At 37.5% G+C, this 26,443-nt stretch overlaps 1 protein-coding gene across 1 annotated transcript; it reads right to left on the reverse strand.

The window, feature by feature from the left end:
* Positions 1-1,027: 1,027 nt before the first annotated feature.
* On the reverse strand, positions 1,028-26,044 carry CEP43 (centrosomal protein 43). Its single transcript, XM_082481835.1, has 12 exons — positions 25,779-26,044; positions 16,539-16,592; positions 14,587-14,641; positions 13,844-13,932; positions 11,828-11,962; positions 10,963-11,049; positions 7,842-8,059; positions 5,013-5,122; positions 4,334-4,402; positions 3,550-3,589; positions 2,430-2,523; positions 1,028-1,969 (listed from the first exon to the last, which is right to left on the reverse strand). Exons 1-12 carry the CDS (start codon positions 25,866-25,868, stop codon positions 1,895-1,897), a joined length of 1,116 nt encoding a protein of 371 aa, XP_082337961.1. The 5' UTR covers positions 25,869-26,044; the 3' UTR covers positions 1,028-1,894.
* Between the last annotated feature and the right edge of the window lie 399 nt (positions 26,045-26,443).

Genomic DNA, 26,443 nt, shown 5'->3' on the forward strand with positions numbered 1-26,443 from the left:
ATAAAAAAAGCAAACACCACTGCCTCTACGTTATTCCATACACCTTAAAAACAAATGCAAGAAACAAATTGTTCCCAGGTATTCAAGTGGAATTTTATTTCCTTCAGACATGCTGTTGCTCTTCTTTTTTTTAAAAAAAAAAAAAAAAAAAAAAAAAAAAGACCAAAACAAACTTTTCAGGTACAGTATCTTGAGGCACAGGTTCCTCCATACTTTAAGGAATTTTACGCAGGATGTATCGCATGTTACAACATTGTTGCTACTTGAAGTCTATGGCACATTGATTTTTTGGGGGTGAAAAAAAAAATCTTCTCTGTGCTCAGCTGCTACAATATGGCACAAAGTTAGACATTAACATCATGACTAAATATTCTGATGCTTTTTTGCTGGCTATTTTGGGGTGCACATAAATAAAAGGCACACTTTTCCTCTCTCCTCTCAAATCATTTATGTACTGTACAAGTCCAACTTCCCAGCACTGCTCCATGCCTGCTGGCCCAGCGCAAAAAAAGATTTAAGTCAGCATCCAATGCTAGCAGCAGCTCTATATGCTTAACTAATGGCTTTAGCTTAGCATGCTACTTCTGCTCTGATGACCATTGATGAGAGGCCAACAGTGTTCCTGAAAAAAATTACAAAGCCTAAAAAAAGTTATTTATATTCACTTACATGTATATTTTCCAAACGTGTTCACAATTTTCAGAAAGTGCACATTTTGAAGTCTTGTTTCAGTATTACAAATGTCCATGACCTATATATTATAGCAGCGCCGTGTACAACAGTATCATTAAACAACTGTCAATGTTTCCATTACTGACCCTGTTTTACAAGAGTATAATGAAAATACAAGAATTTGCTCTTAGCTAGAACTTAGTGTCCACAATGTCTTCGGTATGGTATTTTTAAATATTTGGATTTAATTCTATACAGCAGTCCGAATCTGAAAAACAGAAGGTTAGTGGTTTCACTTTTTGGCGCTCATTTTCACGTAACAAGGATTTTCAAGAATGAAAGAGCTGACAGAACATGAAGAGCCCTCAATAATAAAAGCTCCAGAAACCATTACCACACTGTTAAAAACTTAACAAAAATCAGTAAGATTTAATTAATGATTTACCGATCCTTACAAAATTACTTCTCGTGATTTAACAACAGATAACATCAATTAAATTATCATATATAAAAGCAGCTTAAGTCTTAACATCAATGGTCTGACAAACATATTTAAACGAGAATATTCAGAGTTAAGACTAGTGCTAAATTTAGCTCCCCAATTTAGCTAAATTTAAATTTGAGAATTTGGATGCTCTCAATTTGATATGCCTTTAAAAAAAATAAAGTCCAACTTTCAGAAGAGCCTGAAAAATGGCAATTTCCAGTAAGTTTGGAGCAATTCGGTATTGTGGCTAGAGTTATCTTAAATATATGTACTGTATGCTGACTTGACAAAGTTGTGTTAAAAGAAGTGTGAGTTGAACCACTACCTCTGACAGTTCTTGCTTTGGTTGTCTTAAAAAAAAAGATTCAGACTGTTAGAGTAACAGTGCAAGTTCATTATAAAGCCACATGCCTCTCTGTAGATGTTCTCTTATCAGTTGCTTTTTATTATGCCCACTGCCAGCAATGGACATTCTGCTTGGAAAATCCACCTCCTGCTGTAAAATGTTTGGCTGAACCAAATGAAGAAAATAATTCTGATATCAGACTCAAAAGGGAACGCACTATTTCATTTAGTTCTTGTTAAGAATATTTAAAAGCCTTCTCCACCTACAGTCTTTCTGAAACACAAGGCACAAATAGGGAGTGGACATTCCAGCAAAAAGTGATTGTCTGAAATTAATAGTCCACAGCAGTCTTCTAGTCCAACACAACGAAACATTTTTGCTGTCCAATTCTATGCCACATCTTCTAGATAATCTGCAACATCACTTAACTGAGAAATGGTAAGGTCTTGCGTGATGCCTTCAAGCTAGAAAATAAATGAAATCACAAACTCAGAAATCACAGAAAAAGTAAGTACTATTTCTTGTAATCCTTCATATAGCATCCCATCCTTTTGGCCTCAAGCTCTTTCAGTGAGATTTCATACTTCTTTAGGAGGTGCTCAGACAAATTTTGAGACATAGAGAGAAGACATTTCTATGCCGGATACTAAGTCAGTCTCAAATAAATTTTACATGCCTAGAAACAGACAGTGAATTGTGCTACCAAACAATTGTTGTGGGGTTTTTGTTTAGTTTTTTAATCAGTATAGTATCGAACTTGGCAGGAATACCAGGTGCAAATATACAGGATATAACAAATAATACAACCTTATCGTGTATCCTAGGAATCTATGATAATGGCACATTCCTTCAAAGAAGGTTAAAAAAAAAAGGAAAGAGAAGATCAGAATAATGTCAAGAAGAACAATTTTAAGAGAATCATACTTTGTCACTAGCATTTGACTCTTCTGTTTCCACGGAAATTTCATCTATTTCTTCACCAATACTGATATCACTTTTTTCTGAGCGATGACTAGTACTAAAGGGAAAGAAAATCATAAATGTAGAAGTAAGATTTTTCAAACATCCAGGTATTACATCCACTTTATACCTGACATTTGATCGGGATTTCACTTCCTAGCAAGTTAAATATGAAGTTACTTAAAAACCTCTGGGAAGACATTATAGCTGCTTTCCAGTATCTGAAGGGCACCTACAAAGAAGGCTGGAGAGGGACTTTTTACAAGGGCATGTAGTGATAGGATGAGGGGTAACAGCTTCAAACTGGAAGAAGGTAGATTTAGAATAGGTATTAGGAAGAGATTTTTTACTCTGAGGGTGGTGAGGCACTGGACCAGGTCACCCAGAGAGGTTCTGGATACCCCATCCCTGGAAGTGTTCAAGGCCAGGCTGGATAGGGATTTGAGCAACCTGGTCTAGTGGGAGGTGTCGCTGCCTATGGCAGGGGGGTTGGAACTAGATGATCTTCAAGGTCCCTTCCAATTCCAACCATTCTATGATTCTATGAACCTGTAACAGCTAAAGGCTTTCTACCTAGATGGAGCCACGAGAAATACAGATAAATACTTAAGCCTCAATCATGCAGTTTACAACACCAATACCTCACATCATAAGGATGAGGCTGCTAAATATTTCTGTTAAATATTTATTAGTGAGCATTTATGATGCTTTATTGTTTAGCTGAATATTTCAGCATACACCATATTCATTGTCCAATAGCATTAATTAAAGTGTTAAAACATTGTTAAGCACATGTTTCAGGAAAAAAAAACAACAAACACCTTCCAAAAAACAGCAACAACTTCTCATCACCTTAAACTCAGCACCAGGTTTTTTAAGGAGCTTATTACTCTGTACACAAAAGGGATCTAATTTGTAACTATATGTATTAAAATACCAAACTCAAGTTTAAAGGAATTCAGAGATACTGACAGATTGCAGCAATAGTGACTAGCTGAAATATTATGAAATAATCCAAATACGCTAGTGGACATGCTTGTAACGCGTGAAATACTATGTGACTGCAATATCATCCTTCTCTTACCTGTTGAAGTCATCAGCATACTCATCATCATCTCCATTTCCTAAACAAGTTTTAAAAGGCATTAAACAAACAAGTTTTCTCATTGGGGAAATGCAAAAAAAGAAACTATTTGTACTCCAAAATATATCATTTGATGGTCAGCAAAAATGGGAATAGATTAAATTACTTGTGCAGATTAGGAAAAGAAGATGAGTTTATGTTTGTCATTCATTAATCTCAGTGTCATTTACACAAACTGTTTTGAAATTGAACATATGTTTTCAGGATGTTGACTACATTGCTGAAGACAGGATTTAAATACTTGGCAGCTCTAGTTTGAGAGATAGCTGATACTTCTTGTATCACTTCATCTTCATATTGCTCCTAAAGATTACAAGGTAACTTTCAAAGGTGCAGAGGGCAAGTAAATATGCCACTGAAAAAACAGTAAGACTCATCTGGCCATCTTTTTCACAAATATAAACCCCCTCTTTTCTTAGAAACCTAGACAAAATTTATCACTTGATATTAGCAAACATACGCATGGAATGACTCAAATTTTTGCTGCATGTGTAAAATACTAATCCACATACAAGACACCAGTTTTGACTTTTCTGTATTCCTTTAAATCGGATCTTGCTCTTAACTCCAGCAAGTTTCACAATGATATTAAATAGAGTCACAGAAATAAAAGCTGAAGATTTTAGTTCAATACGTGTATTTCAGTTTCTCAGATTCCTCTAAGAAGCCAGGCTAGAACTTACAGTTAAATATCAGAGCTTCATCATGTTTAGCAGTTACTTGCCTAATTCTAGTGATCCCAGTTTTGCATTCACCAACCGTAGGTCTTTCAAAACAGAGTTTCTATTCAAATCTGTAACAAAACAAAAGCATTTATATCAGAAATTTGACTTATGACTCTTTAATAAGATCCCACTTAAGCACACCCATCAACCATTTATAACAAGTGTTCTTTTATAACAACATTATATAATTTTATAGTATAGTATGGTAATATTAGATCAAATCTTTAGGTCTGAGCTCTGCTAACATTTAAAAATATGAGTAGCAAACAGGAATGATCTCCCAGTATTCAGGATCAGGTTTTACAACAAGAAAGAAAATATCCTTAAAGAACTTGTGCGAATAATGTAAGATAACAATACAAAGGAGTAAGTTAATTTCAGTTAAAAACTGCACAGTAGAATGTTATACTCCTGAAAACTGCTTTATATATACAAAAAAAAACCCCAGGATTGTAGATAAGTATTTCATGCTCCAAAACATAAGATGCCCCAATGGTAGCATATTATATCAAAACCAGTATGCGATCATTCAGTGAAAAAGTATGACTATAAATCCCATTACAACCAGAAGGGGGCCACATACTTAATCACATTTGCATCTGAATGTATAGAACATTCATCACATTACAGGAAACATCTCCTACATTCATCAAAACACAAGAACATGTGGAAACTTACTATCAGACTCCTTTAGTGAAGGTGCGCCAGTCAGGGAGCTTAACCCACTTTTTAGAGGCGGTGCATCAGAAAGGGATGCTAGACCTCCTGCCTTATTAGCTTCAGTTTTCCTGAAAGAAACCAAATAAATAGGTACTCCACAGAGCTGCAAAATGTGCGCAGGGGCTCTCTTTTCTATTATTTACTAAATTGTCATAAAAACTAGAACAGCAGTATTTACAGCAAAAAGAGCTAAGGGAAAGAATTATTCATTCTGCAATCTTAAAAGCAGTAGGCAGTTTACTGGCACAAGTGTCAAGCAAGACATTTGGTAGGAAAGTCATTTTCTCACCTATGCAAAGACTTCTGCCTGCCTTCTTTCACAGAGAGAGCTCCTGCACCTTCATCAGCATCACTATTTTTATCAAGGGGCCTTTCATTATCCCCACATATAAACGCAGCCAAAAGAAGATTCAGATACAAATCAACATTTTAATTAGTTTGTTTTACAACTAAAAGAGATGATACCTGACAAAACTATTAATTCTAGGAGCAGTCAGTTCACAGAATGAAAATCTCTCAGTTATTGCAAGATAGATCTCATCACCTGTTAAAGTTCACTTGGCTACTACCTATTCCATTCATTTATTTAAATTGTTGAATTCAAATACTACTTGCAAATAAAGGATGAAGAAACACTATTAAAGAGAGATCAAGATTTTCATATTTAGTCTTACCAGAACTGTTTGTTCCTGTGATTCCATTCCTACTAGTAATGGACAACATTTGAATCATTCATTACATCTATATCACTAAAATATCATGTATATAATCGCATGTTAAAAAACTTCAAAATTTTGAACAATGGGTCAGAGACCTAGGGACAATAAGAGCTCAGACAATCTATTACCCTGTCCTTAGTAACTGCTTGTTCCCTTCCTTTCTAACGCACCCTTCTCACAGGAACGGGCAAAGCTCCCACAAGGAATTTACCTTTTTGCGAACCAAGTGATGCTGGCACCTCTCCTACTTACTCATCCCTTGGGACTCAGGCACACCAGCACAACATACCACAAAGGAATTTCACCAGAAGAGTATGTTCTTTTTTTCTCCTCTAGAGGAGCTGCCAGGAGGGTAGAAGTGAAAGACTCAGCAGAGACAGCTCAGTTACAACTAGCTGCTAACTCATTTATTATTAACATATTCAGCAAACCTTATTATGGAACATTACTACAATACCTACAACATAATAACATTATGAGGTACAAATTACTACTCGGTGGACTGTGACTCTACTACAGACACAGATAATTTAGAAATAATTTTTTCTGTAGTGAGTTTCTCTACTGGGAAAAAAATCCTTATTTTACTGAATAATTAAGAGTCTTTTTCTTAGATGCTCTTTTAAAGAAGTCCAGTTTACCTAATTTCAAAGTGAATTTCGCTTCCTGTCATACAAAAATGCTCGAACGATAAGAGATTAGTAAATTTTATTATTATCCAGAAGTTTTTCCAGCCTATTCCAATTTTCCCAACTTATTTAAACCTATTTTATGGCAACACAACCACCTGCTACAATGGTTAGACTTTGGTTAAAGGCTAGTTCAATGAGCTCTCGAGTAAGGAGGAGTAAATGCACTCAGATGCAGTTTTAATCTTGACATTTCCAGTAAGAAAAAGAAGAGAAATACCATATTAGAGTTATTTGTAACAGATAATATTTTCCAGAGAAAAAAAATCACTGCTGTTTGAGAAAAAAATTTCTGCTCCAACTAAATACATCCAACAACAGCCATATTATAAATCATCTTTCTCAGAGAGTCCATTAATTTACTAGAAAGACACCTAGTTTACCTGGCATGATTGCTTTGTGCTGTACCAGAATGATCCCATTCACTAGTAAGCATCTACTGTCATGATAACACAAAAAAGTTTATGTTGCTCTGCCCACTATCGACATAGTTGGGGGAAGAAGCCAACATGAGAGGAGCTACTGTCAAACCGACTTGCAAATGCTTCTGCAACCTCTTCTGGCAACCTCTACTAAGCTAGAGCAATTCTCTGATTACTCAAGCACAGCAGAAGAACACCATGAAATGATCTTGCAGCATTTCTCAAGAGATAGTTAAACTAAGCTTCAAGATAACTCAACATGTTAAAACAAAGATAGGTTTTTCAGTTTTATAACAAAGCTGTTGTATAGTTCAGTCACTAGTTCTTGTTTCAAATGGAATTTTTCAGTCAGACTCCACAGATGAGCGATAAAAAATGCCCTTCAAAAGCATCTGCAAAATTGACGCATTCAGAAATAACAACACTTCACTTAAAACATAGAACAGCACACAAAAGGGGCTGCAATGTGAAAAGGAAGCCCTCAGCTGTGAGAAAACTCTCCTTATTCTCCCAGTCTATGCAGCCAGTTTACACATTCACCAAATTTTTTAGTACTCCTTACAAAGCCATAGAGATATCTATCCCTGTCATTGTCTACTTCCTTTAGTACTGATCATCACTGCAGCTCTGCTGCAAGAAGAAACACTGATGTCTGTGCCTCATACATGTTCATTCCACCAGAGAAACAGGCTGAGGCATTATATAGTTTAACTGATGCACCTGAAAGTGATACAGGTTTTTCCATTCATGGTACATCCAAGAGACCCCAGAGGACACTGTGCATTTCGAAGAGTAGAATCACAGAAATGCACATTTCAGAAACAAAATCTTACAAAACAGATCTAAACACTCGCATTTACAAGTGCGAATAATCAAACATTAGCCAGCTCTCACATGTCTGCAACCATTCTGAGGACAAAATAAGCCTGTACTAAGTAGAACATCCATGTTACTTACCAGCCGTAAGTTCTTTCTGGTTTGGGTATAGGATCATCAAAAAAAGAATCTCCCTCTACATCATCTTCATCCACACCTGGATCACTTTTTTCTTTGGTATTTAAGTCTTTGTTTTCTAGTTGAGGATCTAGTTTTGTTTCATTCGGCAGAAAATGAATGCTCCTTTTGCTTGCTTCCCCTGATGAGACACTTGTATCGCTTTGAGTAGTTTCAGCAGCCTTGAAAGATAAAGAAAAAAGCCCTCACTGAAAGGTGTAAGTATTTATGTCTTATAATACTGTAAGTGGTAGTATAAACACACAACATACAATATACACCAACCATCACTTTTTTAAAAGTTAGCTCAAATTTATTAGTGCTTCTCAGGAATTTATTAATATCATCAGTAATCACACAAGAGAAAAAAGTTGCTTTATCATTTTATCAACTTCATTGTTGCTGCCATTAAAAGTTTTTGTTCCATCCTCTACGTTGCTTTGCTATCTAGATCACCTCTATTACAAAAGCAACCAACTTTAAAAGATGTTGTACGTGAAATAAAGAAATCTGCAGACTGATTCTTACCTCCTATCTTTGAATATAGGAGGATTTTTTGTTTTACAGCCTAAAAGTTACATGATGCTTTTTTAGTGTTATTTTGCAACTTGTCTATAAATAAATGTTGTTAGTTATAGCCATTGTCTTCAAAAGAAGCCAATTTAAACCCATGCAAATTACTCTAACCCATATTGAATTGTAATCTCTGCAACATACTAGTTTTTAAAGCAGCAAGCATAAGACGACTGCAGTTAATAACACATTCTTCCTCCAAATTCTAAAAACAAAAATGACACAAACAAGATACAAAGACTGAAAGTTAAAGTTTAAAGTATCATGCTTATGGCTCAGTTCCGCAGATACTCAAGAATGCAAGGACTATTCTATGTGCTAACTTTAAGGTCAAGTAATACACCTCAAGTTATATCTTTGCAAAACTTCATGGCCCAAAGAACAATATTCAAATTTACCTAGATAATCAAGCTGTTGTGAAAAATTTTTAAACAATAGCATCTTGCTACCTAGCAAGCAACACTGCAATTTTTATCTTCCTCTAGAATTATTAAAATTAAGCCAGTGAAAAGAGCTATTTATTACATTAACTTCCTTCTTGCACACTAATATCAGCAGTTTTGAAACAAAAACAAGAGTATTGTTTAATTCAGATAACCAATACGTAGGCTGCACTGTCCCAAGTATTCCTTTAACTTTCATTCAGAAGGCTGAAGTAGAATTTTCAAACTGTAGGCCATGAAAGTTGAAAAAGGCCTACCAAGGTCACTTTGTTTCAGTCACAGAACCACATTCAGTTGCTGGCAGCAGCCCAGTTCTTGTTGGGCAAGAAAAAGTACTTTACATGTAAAGTGGCAGTGGTAGTAACAACAATATTTTAAATTCCTATCCTAGAGGAACAGAATTGTTGTTGAAAATTAAGAGCTTAGCGATACCCTGCCTGGAGTAAAAGGGAAGTTACAGCTGCTTTTCTGTTCTGGGCCCTAAGGGAGCGAGCTGCCACTATCTCATCTGAGAAACTACAAGCATGACTGTTAGCCTTCGCTTGAATTCATGTATCGTAAAGTTTTGCTGAAGTGAAATAACTACTTTCAAATTGTAATCATAGGTTAACCATGGCTCAGGGTTCAGAGAGCAACATGCCCACCTTGCGTTTTCAGACTAATGGTGTTAATAAGATAAGTCAGAGTGTGGTTTCACACTTGCACTTAAACATATATAATTCTTTGCTGCTGCCAAGAGCTGCGGTCTTGGTCTCTCCAAGCATGCTCCCTTCTACGTTACGCATACTGGTTGTCAGGTTACAGTCAGAGCCAGTTCAGCTCACAGGTTTGCTGAAAAACCACCAAAGAATCTCAAGTTTCAATCAAGAAGCCTAGACTGTTCAGGTAACTTCCATCTTGCTCCAGCCAGGACTGGCTAAAATTTCCTCCTTCTGCACTTTTTTTTTTTATCCAACTATGTTGCACAGCCAGAATATTCTCCCATCCTGCCTTTGCCAAGGAGAGAGAGAACCAAGGAAAAAATATATCCAAGAACTGCAGTCCCATTAAGACATCCACAACTAGTGGAACAGTATTAGTAACAGTGATATTTAATCAGCATTCAGACCTTTTTAGTGGATTTGTTTTGTTTTAAAAGCCGGTGCCAAGCAAGAATTATCTTCTCCTAAAGCAGGTCTGAAATTATCAGAATTTCCATTCAAAGGTCAGTTACAGAAATATTAGCTTTTAAGATACTATCAACAAGCACAGTAATTAATAAAGTAACAATCTTTAAATGAAACTTTCTTTTCAAATTGTGTAGTTTTCTAGTTTTGCATGGCAAAACCCCCTAAAGAACTGGAATAAAATGAAGCAGATCCAAACTGAGCTGTCATTTTTCTTTTATCTTTTTCATTCCCTCTGCCAAGCGAATAAACTAACAATGAAATCCGTGCAATGTTATATTTCTCAGCTTTCATTAGTGAGTTGAAAAGCTTCTAAGTTATTTCCAATAACCTTGAAAAAAGCTATTAAAACTTTGTATGTGATCAGATAATCAATAATTTCAACAAACTTTAGTATTTGCATCAGGGTTGTTTTGCTTTGGTATTGTTTGGTTCCTCCCCATCCCCCCTCTCTTCTCTGTGTAGTAGGTAGCTGGTTTCTTGTGGAAAGAAGCTTAAGTGATCACGCCCCTTTCCATGCCCTACACTTCCCCCTAATTCTCAACCTGTTGGTCAGTTCCAGTCAAATGTAAAGAAGTATTAGAGGCCTGGAAGATGTCAGTTAATACAGATTTTGTGCTAACAGGAAGCAACAGAGAAAAGAAAGCCACGGGCCCCAACACAAAGACAGTTGTATCCTAACACCTTATCAATCCCAGGCAGCAATCAGCCAGCTGCCTGATAAACAGACAAATTAGTTCCAATCTGTCTGTGTCTCAGAGACACTGTCACCTAACCAGTCAAAAAGGTACAGGACTTTGCAGATCATTTAAGTGAATGCCATTGCATCCGCAGTTTCATAGGAGTTTGCTCTTTTACTTATGTACATTATGTAGCTTTTTCACTATAAATAAACAATCTTACCTTATTATTTGGTATAGGGTGTGTACTTGATCTTCCATCAGATGATTTTGATGTGGGGCACAGGCTATCACTTAGAACTGGAGCCACCTAAGAAGTTTCACATAAACACTTACAAAAAAATATATTGAATTTTGTCATAATACCATCCAACAAGAAACAAGGCTACCATACTCACACAGTATGCAAACTGTGACACTGCAACACTGTGTTAGGAAGTCTATGACAACTACTTCTGAATTTAAGTTTTCATTGGAGTACTGAACACATCCTGAGTGCAGAGAATTTTCTTACAAGCCACAATAACAACAATTAGTCAAATGATATTGGTTGTATTTAATTCATTTAATTAATAATTTAATTATATATTCCATTAAAATATTAGTGTCATTGCCTCCAGGTAGTTGAATACTTTCATATATTTAGTTTTAAATACATATATTTTCAGAATAGCTTTAAAGCTTTTAACAAAACCAATTCTAGGCTTTTCAGGTCATATTAAAATTAGAAATATACCAAAGAGAATAGGTACAGCTAAAAGTGTTATCAAACCACACTAGAAATTAGAAAATAAGTGACACAATGGTTTGTGTCATTTATTTGGGCTCACTCTATGTTACTATGTTGTAGCAGAATATTAGTAAAGAGTACTAGGGTGGCATTAAAAGGAATAGAATAGTCATAATCTTTATCTTTCAGCATTGTTTTCTGATAAATTATGTTGAAGGCATAAAATAATATAATAAAGACTTGAAACACTAATACTACAACCATAGCCAAGTGGTCTTAATTTCAGTTTTTTTTCATCATTGAAATGAAAATGAATAAAGAATTATGAAGAAAGAAATTACATGTTAACACTACTTACTTCTCCACTGCCTGAAACTTTCTTCTGCTGACATTTTCGAACAACCTCCAACAACAGGGGACCACCCACAGTACCTTCTGCTTCTATAATTCCCAAATCTCGAGCTAAGTTTTCTCGACCATCAAGGCCATTTAGCTGGGGGGCAGGGGGAACAGAAGAAAAAAAACTTTTAAAAAAGTCACCACAACACAGTATATATTTTGTCATATAACTCCTAAAGCTTTTTGGTCTTATTTAGCACAGCAATATTTTGACTAAAGAGCGATTATTTAAAACTTTCTGTTGCATGTGGACTGAAGTAATTATAGCCTACTGCATCATCTACTTCTGATCTGTACCTGAACTTATCACAGACCATCCAAAGTTGTTTTAAATATGCAAGTATCCATCATTAGAAAGATTCGGGATTTAAGGATTTATATGGTCAAGTTACTGTAGCCTATCACATTTAAAAGTGGATCCTAGGATATGTAGCCAGTGGTTGCAGCAGATTCATAAATGATGGAGAGTACCAATTCCTGTGCATATAGAAGTACACCAGCATAGGTCAATACTTAAGTTTCAGTCTTTCACTTCAAGAAAAATGTGTGTTTGGAGAAACAGGGATGAAAATATTCAGTATCAGCCAAAAAAAACAACCAACCCCCACAGGAAAAAATTAAAGAAAAACACACTTTCTTTTTAAAACTGAACTTCACTTTATAGCAGAAGCAGAATGCTGCAGCAAACCCAGGTTGGTTGGTATAACCTCAGAATAGCAATACTGCAGAGGGCATCAGTTCATCTTGAACTCTGATTACTTAGTGACACTTCCTACCAAAACACTGGTCAAGCAAATACTGAAGCAAGCCACCACTAGTCAAGCACACTGAAACAGAGGTTAAAGAGACAATACAACAGAGAGCTCAGAGACAGGGGCTAGCAGAGGAAGACAAAGTAAAATCTTTCAGCGCTCTACACAGTCACTGTACAACTGTACAGCAGTATTAGCCAACTTGCTTAATTTTGGCCAAATTTCATATATGCACTGCAACAGGTGAAAAAGAGGCTTTTACTGGAAAAATGAAGGGACTCTTTCAAAGAGCATGAAATGCCTTTTCAATGTGAATGAAACACTGCTCCCAAGAGTGACTGGCAATGCGACAGAAAGCACGACTGTTTCTATTTGGTAGCACGAACATGAATCTTTTTACAGATGTGTCCTAGTGCAATAAATGCAGCTAAGGATATTTGGCCAAGGACAAGAGTATATGGGATTTTCTTCAATTAAGCCCCCAAAAAGAAACATGAACTTCTGAGAAACAGTAGTAAATTAACTTATTGAACAAAGTTGGATTTTTAATAAATTAACTATTTAAACTGACATAAAGAATAGAAATGAGTATTTGAGATGTAAAGAGAAATTCTTTGGTTAAATGGAACTGCTTCAAACCCAAATTTATTATTAAACCTTTATATCATACAAAGGAACAAACATGATGAAAAACCTTTAACTCGATATCAAAAGCCTAAAAGCAATCAGTTGGGCTACATGATCATTTTAGGTCCCTGCCACCTGAATTATTCTATTCAATTACCTTTTGTCATATGCATCTGCACAATGTCCTTTGTTTCACTGAAATTTCTCTCAGAGTAGATTACTGACATCATTTTAATTTTCATGTAACAATATTAACTTAATATCATTACATAGTAAAATTATTAGCAAAAAATGTTGCAGGACTATTCTGTTGTATATACTGTTACATGATTTCACAAAAATTATTAAATTGTTAATTAAAAATTAACATATTATCAAGCACTGATTTCTGATAAAGGGAATACTCACTTATATTAGCACACTTTCCTGGAATATGTGTCTTTATGGCAATAAGTACCTTTTACAGACTAAGTGTAAGAAATCATTTAGAATAAACACAAGCACACAGCTTAAACAAATCTACTATAGCTTCTGTATTCATTGCCATGCACTCCAAACAATCAGCATAGCATGCAAATAAAACCAATATATCTTACTGTGCTTGATTCAGGCTGAAAAACAGCCAATGTAAAATCAAGATTGAAAAACCGTAGAAATTCTGCTACAAGACCCGCTACCAAGCGACCTAAAAAGGAAATGAGAACAGTAAAAATTCACCAGATGCAAACAATTCTTACTTCAAAGATTTAACATTAACATGGCTTCAGTGTGAACATCTACACTGATCCAACACTCCTAGAAACATCATTCAGACACTCAGCAAACTAACACCACGTAGTTAATTCATACGCCAATTCCCTAATTTGTAACTCAGCCATCATATCAAAATTATTTAAGTCAGCAATACTGCAGGACCATAAATAGAGATTGCTTACAAAATTCAGGTATAAGATTATTTTTTTTAAACTATTCAGCTGTTTTAAAGACATCATTTTGGCATTTCTCATAAGTGTGCATTCACTACTGTACCCCTATGGTGAGTTTTCACTGGTTACTGTTTCTATTGGTCTGGAATGCCTCCAAGTTAGCATAATCATAACTCATCGTGAAATATTAACTTAAATGCATTAGTCACATCAGATAAAAATACAACTTCAGCAACATTAACTTCAAAAATTATAGATTGAATTATATTCTGAATGAATAGTAATTATGACATTTGACAGGAACAAGTGTCCTTTACGTCATGAAGACTGTACTGCTATAAAAGTTTCAAAGATTTACTCTTTTATTTCATTTTTTAATTTATTTTGAGAAGTATACTAAACAAAAAACTTACCATCTTTTGTACCTAAAAAACTTTTCAAGCTTTCATTTACCAGAGGTGCTTTGTTCTGTCAAAAAGCAAAAACCAAACAGTAATTAACATCATCCTTGTACTAGCAAGAAATTGAAAGCCACAGCAAGTTGGTGTTTTGGTATATGCCATTCCACAAGGAAGCCTGGCACATGTAATTCACTTCTTCAAAATCTACCTTTGTATTTATTCTACTACCTACAAGTAAAAGCTGCAGAGCCATACATTTACCTAGGCAAATTAAAATTGCCTCAGCATTTCTATTATAAAAGATACAGAGCTAGAGTAATTTCACAAAAATTCTTAATAGCATATCAGGTTTTCTTTACTTAATGATTAAAAAGGTAAGTTAAGTAGCTAACTTTCCAAATTGCTCCTTTAATATAGCGCCAAGTTTCTTTAAGGAAATTCAGTCCAACTTTTTAAAAAACTGGGAATTTACAAATGTTCTAGACAGAGTGGACCATGCTAATTACTGGTTCACAAGTCAATGCTAATCTTCTGTTAATTAAAATACTTTCACAGATATTATGAAAATGTTTTTTCTTCCTGTTAGATTTACCCTCTTCGACTTTGATTTTTAAACAGAGACAAATCCATGTGCTATGTTTAGGTTTGTCAAAATTGTTCAGGGGTTTTTCAAACCAAATTCTAAATGCCATTCCTAACATATCAAAATATCCTGGGCAAGAACCTAACTCAAAGAAAAGGTATAGATAAAGGTATTTATCACCATGGTCATAAATGCTAACACACAGAAGAAAGTGCTGCATGAAAAAAATACACCTTGCTTAATATTTAGGAATGCAGAATAGTGATAAGTATAAATATATTCCCAGTGTCTCTACAGTGTAAAATTAAAATATCATGATACATTTAAGCCTTTTGAAAAAAGGGTGAGCCAAGATCAACTGTAGCAAATCTCTCTTCAGCCCTATTACTCTCCAGATAGGGTACTCTAACATGATGAAGCTTCCCATAAGAGATGGCACTGTTCTGCTATATCACTCTTCCATTATGTCATCTTCGTCAATCTTATGTCAGATTTCTGGAATATGGAATCTCATACCATAAAATAACTACTTCCCCTCCTTATTAACATCATAAAAATGTCCATTTCAGTTGCACAATTTTCCAGAAAGAGCACAACCATATAATCAGTAAATGAATTGGACAGTTTTCCATTCCTCTCTTTTAAAACACAAAGCCCGGACATACAGCACCTTCTCCTCTCTAGTTCTAGAAAACTGAAAGACACAGGAAACGAGGCAGTGCCAGCAGTAGGAGTCACAAAACTAGCACCTGCATACCACAGCAGTATTGTTACTTAATCACATTAGTATTACATACCCTTAGTAATATTATATTGTCAAGGTATCAGTACATAGTCCACCTCTTAATTCAGAATTCTTCCTTAAGTATAAGCAAATTATCCTGAAGTAAGCCTACAACATCCTTAAGAGAAACACCAAAAGCATTAGCATACTTGGCAAGTTTCTGCATTAAATTGCTTTCACAATACACTTGTGAAAAAAAAAAACCCGCAGTATAATATTTTAAATTTCAAAAGACATTATTCCAATTTGAGAAAATCTGGACCAGTCAGCTAGATTTTTTTTTTTTGTAAAGTACGTGATGGAAAAGATATTTAGTTATTCTGGTCAATTGGACAGAAGCAATAACACCAGCAGAGACAGTATCTTAAAGCTACAATTTCAAAAGGCTATGTAACAATTCCTATTTCTAAACATCAGGAAACACCCCGATAGTCCTGGTTTGTGTTCTTTAAGCATCACGCTCTTATGCAGCAATACATAATTTTCTCTTGTTACATTTCACAAATAGAAAGTATTAAAGCTATTATAGTTAATTCTACATGAAGAAATATCAGGATGCTGATTTTTTTTTAATTTAATTTTTTACGGTTCTCTTACCTCTACTTTCTCTTGTTCTTCTAATGCCAAAAACACAGCTGCTCGCAACTCTGCCTGCCAAACAAAAAAAACACAAAACAAAAAAAAAAAAACAAACAGCATTTCTACAAGCACTGTTTTCCCTATGTAAATAGAATGCAAAGAGCCAGCAAGTAGCTTATCAGCTATTTGTTTCTCCTCAAGCAATTTGGCATCAATTGCAATCTACATCAGTGCAATTAAAACACTTAAGATTACAGGCAATGTGACTTGAGGCTGAGAAAGTAAAGTTTTCAGTCTGAGAAAAACAAGGCGAGGGGCGGGATTTGATACAAGAATTACATAATTATTTCATACATAAAATGATGCCAAATTACCTACATTATCTCCTATTAGTTTCTTCTGAGAGTTAAAAATCCAGCTCTTTCAGGCAGCTTTGAAACACCTACTCTTCATTCACAATTCATTCAGAAAACAAACAAATACATTAACTTTTTAAAACATATTATCACATGGTTAAGATATACAAAATTCCTATGATTTCTTGTCAGAGCACACTCAAAGAAACAGAATTTCTCAAGGAAAAGAGAGCATGACTCTAGTCATTCAAATACTCCTGTAGTGAGGTTTTGCCTGATTTTGCATACCTTAATATCAAGGATCAGAATTCTAAGGACTATTTTGAATATTTAAACTTAAACCTTGCCTACGATTTTTTGTTTAATACTACAGTTTCTCTACTTCTTTCATTGAACATATCAAATAGACAACATATATTACATTTGATAAAGCAGTCTGCCACTTTATCAACTCTTAATCTGGCATTTTGAAGTAGCCAGCAGATAACACTGCAGTAATAAACTACAAAAGACAGTGGTACTCTGTATACCAGTTTCTCAAAAGCAAAGAGGAAAGCAAGCTTTTAAAGGAAGATTAATTTCCATAACTAAGAATAAGAATAATATGAAGCGTCTGGATTTTCTCATGTATGTTATGAAAGGTAACTAAACATGGATTAGCCTGTAACTGTTCCCTCCCACCAAAAAAAAAATAAAAAAAAAAATCCTTTCATGGGAAAAATAAAATAAACACTTCATTTTTAAGCATAACCGTCTTTGGACACCTTTTTAGAGGACAAAAGGTAATGAAAAAATTTTAAAATATTTCATATTAAAAGAAGTGTAAAGTGCTTACCACAATTGTATGCAATGGTCACTGCAGTTGCATTTTTTAAGGTGCTGGGGTACACCATTCAATCAGCAAATCTCTCTTATAAATCATTAATTTAAATATTATCTGACATTTTTTCGAGTGCCTGGTACAGCATCCAATCAGCAAATCCTCTTACAACCCACTAATTTAAGTATCATTCTTACAAAATCAGTTTACTTTTAACTTTGGGAACAACAGCTAACAACTTTATTCAGTCTTATGTCATTGACAAACTTCAAATCATTGCAAGGTTGACTCTTTTCCACTGTTGCTGCAGAAACCATGTATACTTACATAAGAGGACAAGAAAGGGACTGGCTATTACAACTGTTCAAAATAAAAGACACCAGCCATTACATGTGGGTAGGGGTAAACCCCCTTAAGGGTCTGGATCATAAGACTGTCAAACAAAGTTGCCTGAAAGCAGTTGCCATTACAGCAGCTGATCCAGAGTCTGACCTGTTTGAGATTTTGGAACAATATCACAACTGTCATTCCTTTTCACATAACTGTGATTGTTTGCCTGCTCCACTCCTCTAGCACTTAAATATGGACCGACATGCTTTATTTTCCTCTTCTCATTTATTTAATAACACAGCGTCAATTTCTCCCAGATGTTGCCATTCCCCATTAATAGCAGGTTCACCTTTATTTCCATTAGTGCCCAATTAATACTCTTAAGGTCAAGACCTCATCACTAGAGGATAATGCTACTGGTATTTACTACATCTCCCTTTGGCTTACCTGCATCATCTAGAATACCACCCTACAACCTTCCACAATAAACAGCCCTCCAATTTGTCCTTCAATCCTGAAAGCATCACAAAAAGTTTGAAGTTAAGTACTCCTGTACTTTCTTCACAAGGAAGGTTTACACCATTCCAACACACTGCCCTTTGTCCTTTGAGGTGGGTACTGCTCAGACCATAGGAAGATATTCTCAAGATATCATCTCAATAAATTCAGACACAGAACGACACACTTGAATCTGTGAGAGGTTAAAGCAGTAATTCTCAAGTTCATGAGGAAGAAAGTAAAAAGCAATAATAACAAGGCTGAGGCCAGAAGAAAAACCATCCCAATACAAGGAGATGAATCATCCTACACAGTAGGATGGACAATGTCACAGAGGCTTTGCAGGACCTGAGACAAGTCACAGAGAATTTGAACATCAGAGGTCACAGCAATTTGCTCCCACCAGCAGATATGGAGGCTTATAACACAGCATAGATTAATCTATTTACACAGTGTTCCCCCCCCCCCCTTTTTTTTTTTTTTAATAAGTGTGAACAGTTTGCACTTCTCTTTGGGCTGGTGCCAAAGGGGACTAGGACAATCTGTGTTCCATAAATTGTAACAATCTGTTCTTGCCATCCCCCTATTCCACACTGCCCATTCTGCTAGCAGTTTTCAACATAATCCAAATACATTTTGAAGAATTTTACTTACAGTCTAGGAGTAAAGCAGACCAAAGCTTGATAGTCAGCTTCCCCACCCATATCCTTCCTAAGTCTTCAATAAAAAGAGATAGCCAATAGAACCAGATATTGACAAGTAAGATGACAGTGTACATCTACCACAGGCATCCACCAAGCCCACAGGCTTCTTTCTCATCCTGTGGAAGCTGTCCATTCCCTTCCACCCCCAAGGAGTTTTATCAGGCAAGAGCTCATACCAACAAGAGGGCAATTTGATTTCACTGAACTTAGCTAAAATGAGTAAGACTAATATTGTATATGACAACCCCTGTCTGTACTCAGTGGGGAAACATACGGGTCAGTATTTTGAAACACAGTTACATTTCCCATTTCCCTCCCAGGCATTTATAGCTCAGACAACACTGCCTCTTGCTGATTGCTGTTGTGCTGTAAATCAGAAGCTGGTAGTTCATGAAAGCATCTTTTCTGCGTTGGGCTCTAGTATCCCTCTTCAGAGCCTAGATAAATATATCCTGTTCTCAATGCAGAGCCTTTTGCATGTATCTGAAGTATGGTACAGAAAAGCAGCTCCCTGGGAAAGGGGAAAACAGCTCTTACTATCTCAAGAGCATATCCCAAAAACATTTCTCAGGCGGCATCTCAAAAACGCCAATCTGGTTTGGGAATATGCTCTTAATAGTAAGATAACAAGCACCTACCTTAACAAGGTTATTAGTCTTATTTAGTACACATGTAAAAGCCATCCACAGCAGCTCACATAGCCAGACGCTGGACGAAAAGTAAAAAGGTAAGACAGACACTGTCCAGGACTGAAAGATGTCCTGTAGCCTTTAACTACCTCCCACTTGCAGACTCCATCACACAGGTATGTAGCATGCCCCTGGAGTTTTCTTTTATTGTGGTATTTGTCTTTTATTGTGCTAGAAAGCATTTGTCCAGCACTTAAACAAGAGGGCTTACTGTACTAAGACAAAATTTGAGACAATATTTTCCAATAGGAAAGCACTTGGGAACTTCAAACTCATTTCTATGCCCTCAGATCCTGCAGGCACATCAGCAACCAAGACAACTTCTTATAATAGACACCGAGCACAAACTGTGGATAAGGCTTATTCCTTCCACACTGCTCTCCTTCGCACAGCTACACAATTCACTTGCAAACATCCTGCTATCCCAACATCTTCCAAAGATCTCGGCAAAAGTATTTTTTCCCCATCAAACTTTACTCATACTTTCTACTCCTTAGGCAATATTTTAGATGAACAAGCAATGGCTTCACAACACTGACCTCAATATGTTGTGGAATACTAGATCTAAAAGTGGTCACCTTAATTTTATAAAATGCTTTGTACACATAGTACAGCTGAGTATGACATTGTCTGCTAGCTGACAAAGCCTTGCTGTCTGTTTCATGCATCTCAATATCATTTCTACAAACCCTTAGAGTCCTGCAGCTTTTGCAGAGGAAGTCCTGGGATTTCTTTTCCCCTCCCATCAAAGACCCATTAGCAGAAAGCGCAACAGAAATTTCAGCTTGCCAAATGCACATGCTACCACCTTTCTCAACCTAAATGGCTGAACGCAGTTTTTGAAGCCACATACAGGCAACTTTGCACATTCCCTAAGAAACAAGGGGTAGGCGAGTTCAGCAAGCGTCAATAAGGGAGACATTCACTTCAGAGATCTGCAACGGGCCAGCTGGAGGTGCAAAAGTCTCCTGCAAGCTTGCATTCACAAACTGTTACTAATATGTCCCTCAATGGATGGTGTGGTTAAATGTACATTTAGAGCAGCGAAATGATTAAAGTAATGCATAAGATTTTGCAGGGTAAAAGAATGCATTGTTGCTGAGATAAACTGTTTACAAGTCTTCCAGGCAAAGCACAGGCATGTATAACTACCATCTGCTCCAGTGCTACGTGTTATGGTTTGAAAAACCCACAACAATTTATTGCCATGTAGACAATTATTTTATCACCCAATGACCCCTCCCCACCCAGGAAGGGGAATCTCAGAAAAACAACAAAACACAAGGTTTTAAATATAAATAGATTTAATAGGATAAGACTAAATAATTAACATTAATAATACTAAAGAACCAGAATTGATCCCAATACAAATAAAAAACATACAAGGATTATAAGCAGCCAATTCTATTAGTAGGAAGCTGCGTGCTCCCAGCAGTGGACAGCAAGTGTCAGACACTGCAAGCACTACAGCGTCCGGAGGAAGGGAAGGGCTCCAGGGTCCAGCATTGGGGCAAGAATTCTCTAGATCGCCACCATCAAGGAAGAGAGAGAACACTTTGCAACTAACTTTCTAATTTATCTTGAAAGTGACATTCATGGTATGAAATAATCCTGTTGGCCAGCTTGGGTCAAGTCCCCAGGTCTCACTCCTCCTCATCCCTGTACCTGGCGAGCTCAAAAACACCGAGACCTTGAAACCCACATACCATAGCTGGCTATAAAGTAAGTATTTTCACAAGTTCAGACACTAGAGTCTTCTAAAAATGCAGCTTTCCCTAGCATTAGAAGGGAAATTAGTCCTGTGTCACCCACGAAACAATCTCATACGTGCACAAGCATAAATAATCTCCTGCATATGTAATATTTAATGGCATATGGCCACCTTCCTGCACAACTTTCAGCATCTCCACTTCCCAACTCCAAAATGACTGTCATATACCTTGGTAGATACAGAGCAAGACTGGCCGAGCATTAAGCAGTCTAACCACTGGTCATCACCCCTGTGTGCATCAGGCTAAACACCTGTACCAGTCTATATGCATCACAAATCCAAAGCTGATGCCAAACCATAAACAGCAACTTCACTACCAATGTTACTGAATACCCTCCCCATCACTCTCCATCTGCAAAGTCTGTGAGGTTCTCATCCTTGAGCAGGACCAGTAGTTTGCATGACCATTTTTGTCCACTCCAGTGGAAAACTCTTCAACTTCGCAGCCTTAATTAGCTAAGAAAGTTAAACTTGCTGGCAGAGTAATTGAAAAGATGAAGAATGTTGGGAAAAAAGAAATAGGAAGAATCCATACCACAAAGGAAGCAGTAAATACCTGAAAGCCATAAACTCTAAATACCTGCAGCTACATTTATCATGTTCTCACTCCACCTGTCACAAGCAATTCTCATTCTCATGTTCTGAAAAGTAGGATACATCCATGATATTTAGGAGGACCATAGTGACATTTAAATGTTGAATTTCAGTTAGTTAATCTGAAATCATTATAAATGGTTGTATTTTACTTAACTTATAAATATAATAGATGTTAGATAAAAAAATGTAATTCTCCTTGATTCCAAGAAATGAGTTGGCTTTCTGATATGAACTGCTTTAAAAAAAAAAAAAAAAACCACACAACACAATATCCAGAAAACAGATTACACTGCAGTGTGCAGCATACTTATTATGACAGTTAATAATTCAAAGACATTTAAAAGCATTGTCCATTATAATATATAGAACAAAGATGAAAAAGCAAATAGGACGATTTTAACTGACCTATGTATATGCCTTTAACAGCCTATTTTTAAATTAGTATTTTTATTCTAACCACACATTAGTTGCCAGTACCTCAGCTGTCTAGGTTTTGAATCAAATTAGCAAGAAATTAGCAAGAACAGTATCAGCTGGCCAAAAGCATTACTAGCTATATTATATTAGTGATGGCCTCCCTCGTATTTGTAGCAACAGCAAGTTCCAGAGAAGATGCAAAATTCAGGTGGCATAAACTTACTTTTCCAGAACAACAGATACTAAAAGATACAAAGCAAAACAAGATAACAAAGAAACACAGTAAGAAGCACAATGGCTCTTCTTGGTCTGAGGATGACAGCTTCCCCAAGAGAAAGATCACATTCTCTTGAAGAACATCTCTATTTGTACAGCATGCATCACACAGTATCAGTGACAATTTTCACTAAAGTACAAATATCCACAGTTACCTTCTGTATGTTAACAGAAATCATTAGGAAGCAGTCTTATGTATCAGATTAATTCCAATGATTAACAAATTTTATATATAGATACTGATATATACACACACACTGTAGCTTAAAGACAGGAAATTCTCAACTGCAAGTGGCAAATATATTTACATGTCTTCCAGTTTTCACAATATAGCTTCACTAAATATTCCAGTGTTCAAAATCTAAGGTAAATAGAAAAATCGTGAACAGGTTTTTAAGATGTCATACAAGTAACTTTTTTCAGCTAAACAATTTAGAGCAACACCAATGCAGCCAATAAATTAATCTCAAAACACTAAAACACTAATAAACTGCAACCCATTATAAATTCATGTTGTACTAGAGAACAAAGGCATCGCTGTAAGTTTCTTTCTAAAAATTACTCATTGTTACAAAATGTATTAGCTGACAGCCCAATACATTCTATCCACTGAAATAATTCCACTTGGAATTCTAATTCTTCCAGAGCTCTCTCTACCTGTAGTGTTCTATACCAATTCAGCTATACATTGACCATGTAATTTTCTTTAATGTACCTTCTTCAATAAATCTCAAATACATTATTATAGTTAGCTTTCTAGCCTCACCCATCTTGAAAAAAAGTCAGTACTCATTCGGAAATACAAAATAAAAAATCGTTTTGATAATATGTAAATGTTCATTCAGTTCCACTACATGATAAAAAAAAAATACAGACACAATAGAAAAAGAAACACTATTGATCACAACTATGTTTATTTTTTTAATGAAAGGATGATGGCAATTTATTTTTTTTTATGCATGGTGTAATCTAATTTCAATTAAAACCTGACAATTTAAGAAGACACATTCAACCTTAATTCTTCTAGAAGAACTGGGCTTTTGTCAGGTACTAGCAGAACAAATTCTGTTAAGTCATTAATACTATCAATTAACAGATAGTCAAAGTTATGTGCCAATTAAGGTTTACAGCTTAATAAAAACCCACCATGAATTCCTCAAATGAGCAGCCTTAACCATAAGCATATCAATTATTAAACAAGTAACTCCTAGTATTAGAGAGACATAACCCAGTAAGTAGGATGCAGTTTGTGTTTTGGGAAGTTATTTGCTAGTTTGCCTTAGGGATACCTTACACCCTATTTGCTGCTACACATTTCTAGCATTATACAATAGTGAAAGTTACAATAAATATTTTTTTACACAAAACTCAACAAACTGGCAACCATACTAAAAAACTTACATGCTACACAAAAGCAGGAATTGAGAAACTACAGCTCTTGTGTTCAATATGACCTAATTGGGTTGCGGGTTTTTTTAATTATCATTCTATTATCGCCATACTTTTATTAGTTGACACTATGCGAGAAGTTAACAAGTTGCCCAAAAGGCCTATTTGACACTTAACTAGAAAAAGGTCTCCCTACTCATAATACAGTTACATGAGCTAGAATCTTCATCTCCTTACGGAATTTAAACAAGGATTATCCATTTGAAATGCAAGAACACCACATTTTTAATAATACTATTCTGTTGAAAAGTATGACAACTAGCCCAAAACGTAGTGGACTTCAAAGTACAAAGATTCTCTCACTTCCATTATCCACCTCAGTTGTTGAACTGTTCCCGAAATATCAGCAATGATCATCCAACCCCTTAAATGCTTAAAAAGGAACACTGTGGATAAATGCCACCATCCTTTATCTGAAATCCAAACTTCATTTCTCCTCTAGCTTGGAAGGGAATCCATCAGTTCTTATGCTTCCATATTCGCATGGCTCTCTACTATACACAAGTTATTGCTGGAAGCTTCTAACTTGAACAAGAACCCATGGAACCAATTTTCACATCCTTTCTTACACGAGCTCAGGATACACCACAGGCTTGGGAGTAGCATACACTCTCCACTACAACACTGTCTTTCATACATTTTCTTAACACAGCTTCATATGTTCCCCGTAGGCAGGCAGTGTTTCCAGGTTTAGCAAAACTCCAAGTCACAGCTCAAGCAGCCCATGCTCAAGAAGAATAATATTTAAACAGCGACCCTCAAGAACTCCTTAAGTGGCTTTTCGTATCGAAGCAGAGGGAAACTCTCTCCACCTTGTCCCACACCACCCGGCGGCTGACTGTTTCCAGTGGATTTGGCAGCAGCAAGAGAGCTCTTGAGGCCACACGGTATCTACGAAGGCAAAGCCGCACAGCCGGGCGCCGAGCACCCAGCGGTGGCCGAGAGCTCCCCTCCCTCTCCCCGCCTGGGCCATCCGGCAGCTCCTGCGGCCGCCGGGCAGGGCTCATGCGGCCCTCAGGCCTCGGGCCCTCCTCGCCTCCGCGTCGAGCTCCACCAGCTCCTACCACCCAAGGCGGGCGCTGGACCCGGTTCCTCGCCGAGCCCCAGGCCGAGCGGCCGGGGAGCACCACGGAGAAAGCAGGCGCCACCGCCAGGCCGTGACGCCGAGAGAGGGCCCCAGCCGGGAACGCCGGCTGGAAGCGGCAGCGAGAGGGGACGAAGCCCGTGAAGCTTCAGCTCCCCCCCCCCCCCGGGCTCCGCGGGGCCGTTAACCGCCGCCGGCGCCAGCCAGCGCTCCCCCCCTCCCCGCTGGGCGAGGCGTGCGCGAACGAGAGGCTCTCCTTCTCCCCACCTTAATCTTATTGAGCACCCCGCTGCTCTCCAGCGTCTGCACCAGCAGGTCCCGCAGCTCTGTGTCCTCCTCCGTCGCTGCGGCCGCCATCTTGTTTCTCCCTGACAACCGCCCAAACTGCGCTAGCGGTAGGACGAGCCCGGCAGATTCGCCTCCGCTGCCGGCGGAGGCACTAACCCAGCGGCGGACCCGTGGAAGGCGAGGCGCGGCGGGCCGGTAGCGGCCACCCTCCGCACCGGTCCGAAAGGGGAGGCAGAGAGGCGTCGGCCGCCTGGCGCCTGTGCCGCCCGCGGCGCTTAGAAACTGCGGCGGTGAACAGGCAGGGCAGCTGCCGGCGGCGGGCGGGAAGTTTAAAGCGTGGGGCGGTGGTAACGGCTGAACGTTCGCCCCCGCAAGCTGCCCCTCAGCCCCTTCTTCCTTCCCTCCCTCCCTCCCGCAGCCGGCGGCTCTAGCTGCTCCGTATTCGAGCTCTCACCCTCCAGCAGGAGAGGAGAAGCGGGTTTCAGGAGCGAACGGCCCCTCTCCGGAGCTGAGCTCGCCCCGGCAGCCGGGAAAACGCGGCCCTTAGCCTCGGGGGGGGGAACTCCCTCAGGCCCCCGGCGAGGCCTCCGCCACGGAGCGCACGGGCACCCGGCAACTAAGAGTACCAAAAGGGCTTCTGGAGT

The sequence above is a fragment of the Vanellus vanellus genome (genome assembly GCF_965231255.1).
Source record: "Vanellus vanellus genome assembly, chromosome: 3".
Classification (NCBI taxonomy): domain Eukaryota; kingdom Metazoa; phylum Chordata; class Aves; order Charadriiformes; family Charadriidae; genus Vanellus; species Vanellus vanellus.

Coding starts and splice junctions, on each gene's coding strand:
- CEP43 (XM_082481835.1), bottom strand. CDS start 25,868: ATGGCGGCCGCAGCGACGGAGGAGGACACAGAGCTGCGGGACCTGCTG. Junction 5,123..7,841: donor CCAGAAAGAACTTACGGCTG/GTAAGTAACATG, acceptor GGTTTCTTTCAG/GAAAACTGAAGCTAATAAGG. Junction 4,403..5,012: donor TTCACTAAAGGAGTCTGATA/GTAAGTTTCCAC, acceptor GTTTTGTTACAG/ATTTGAATAGAAACTCTGTT.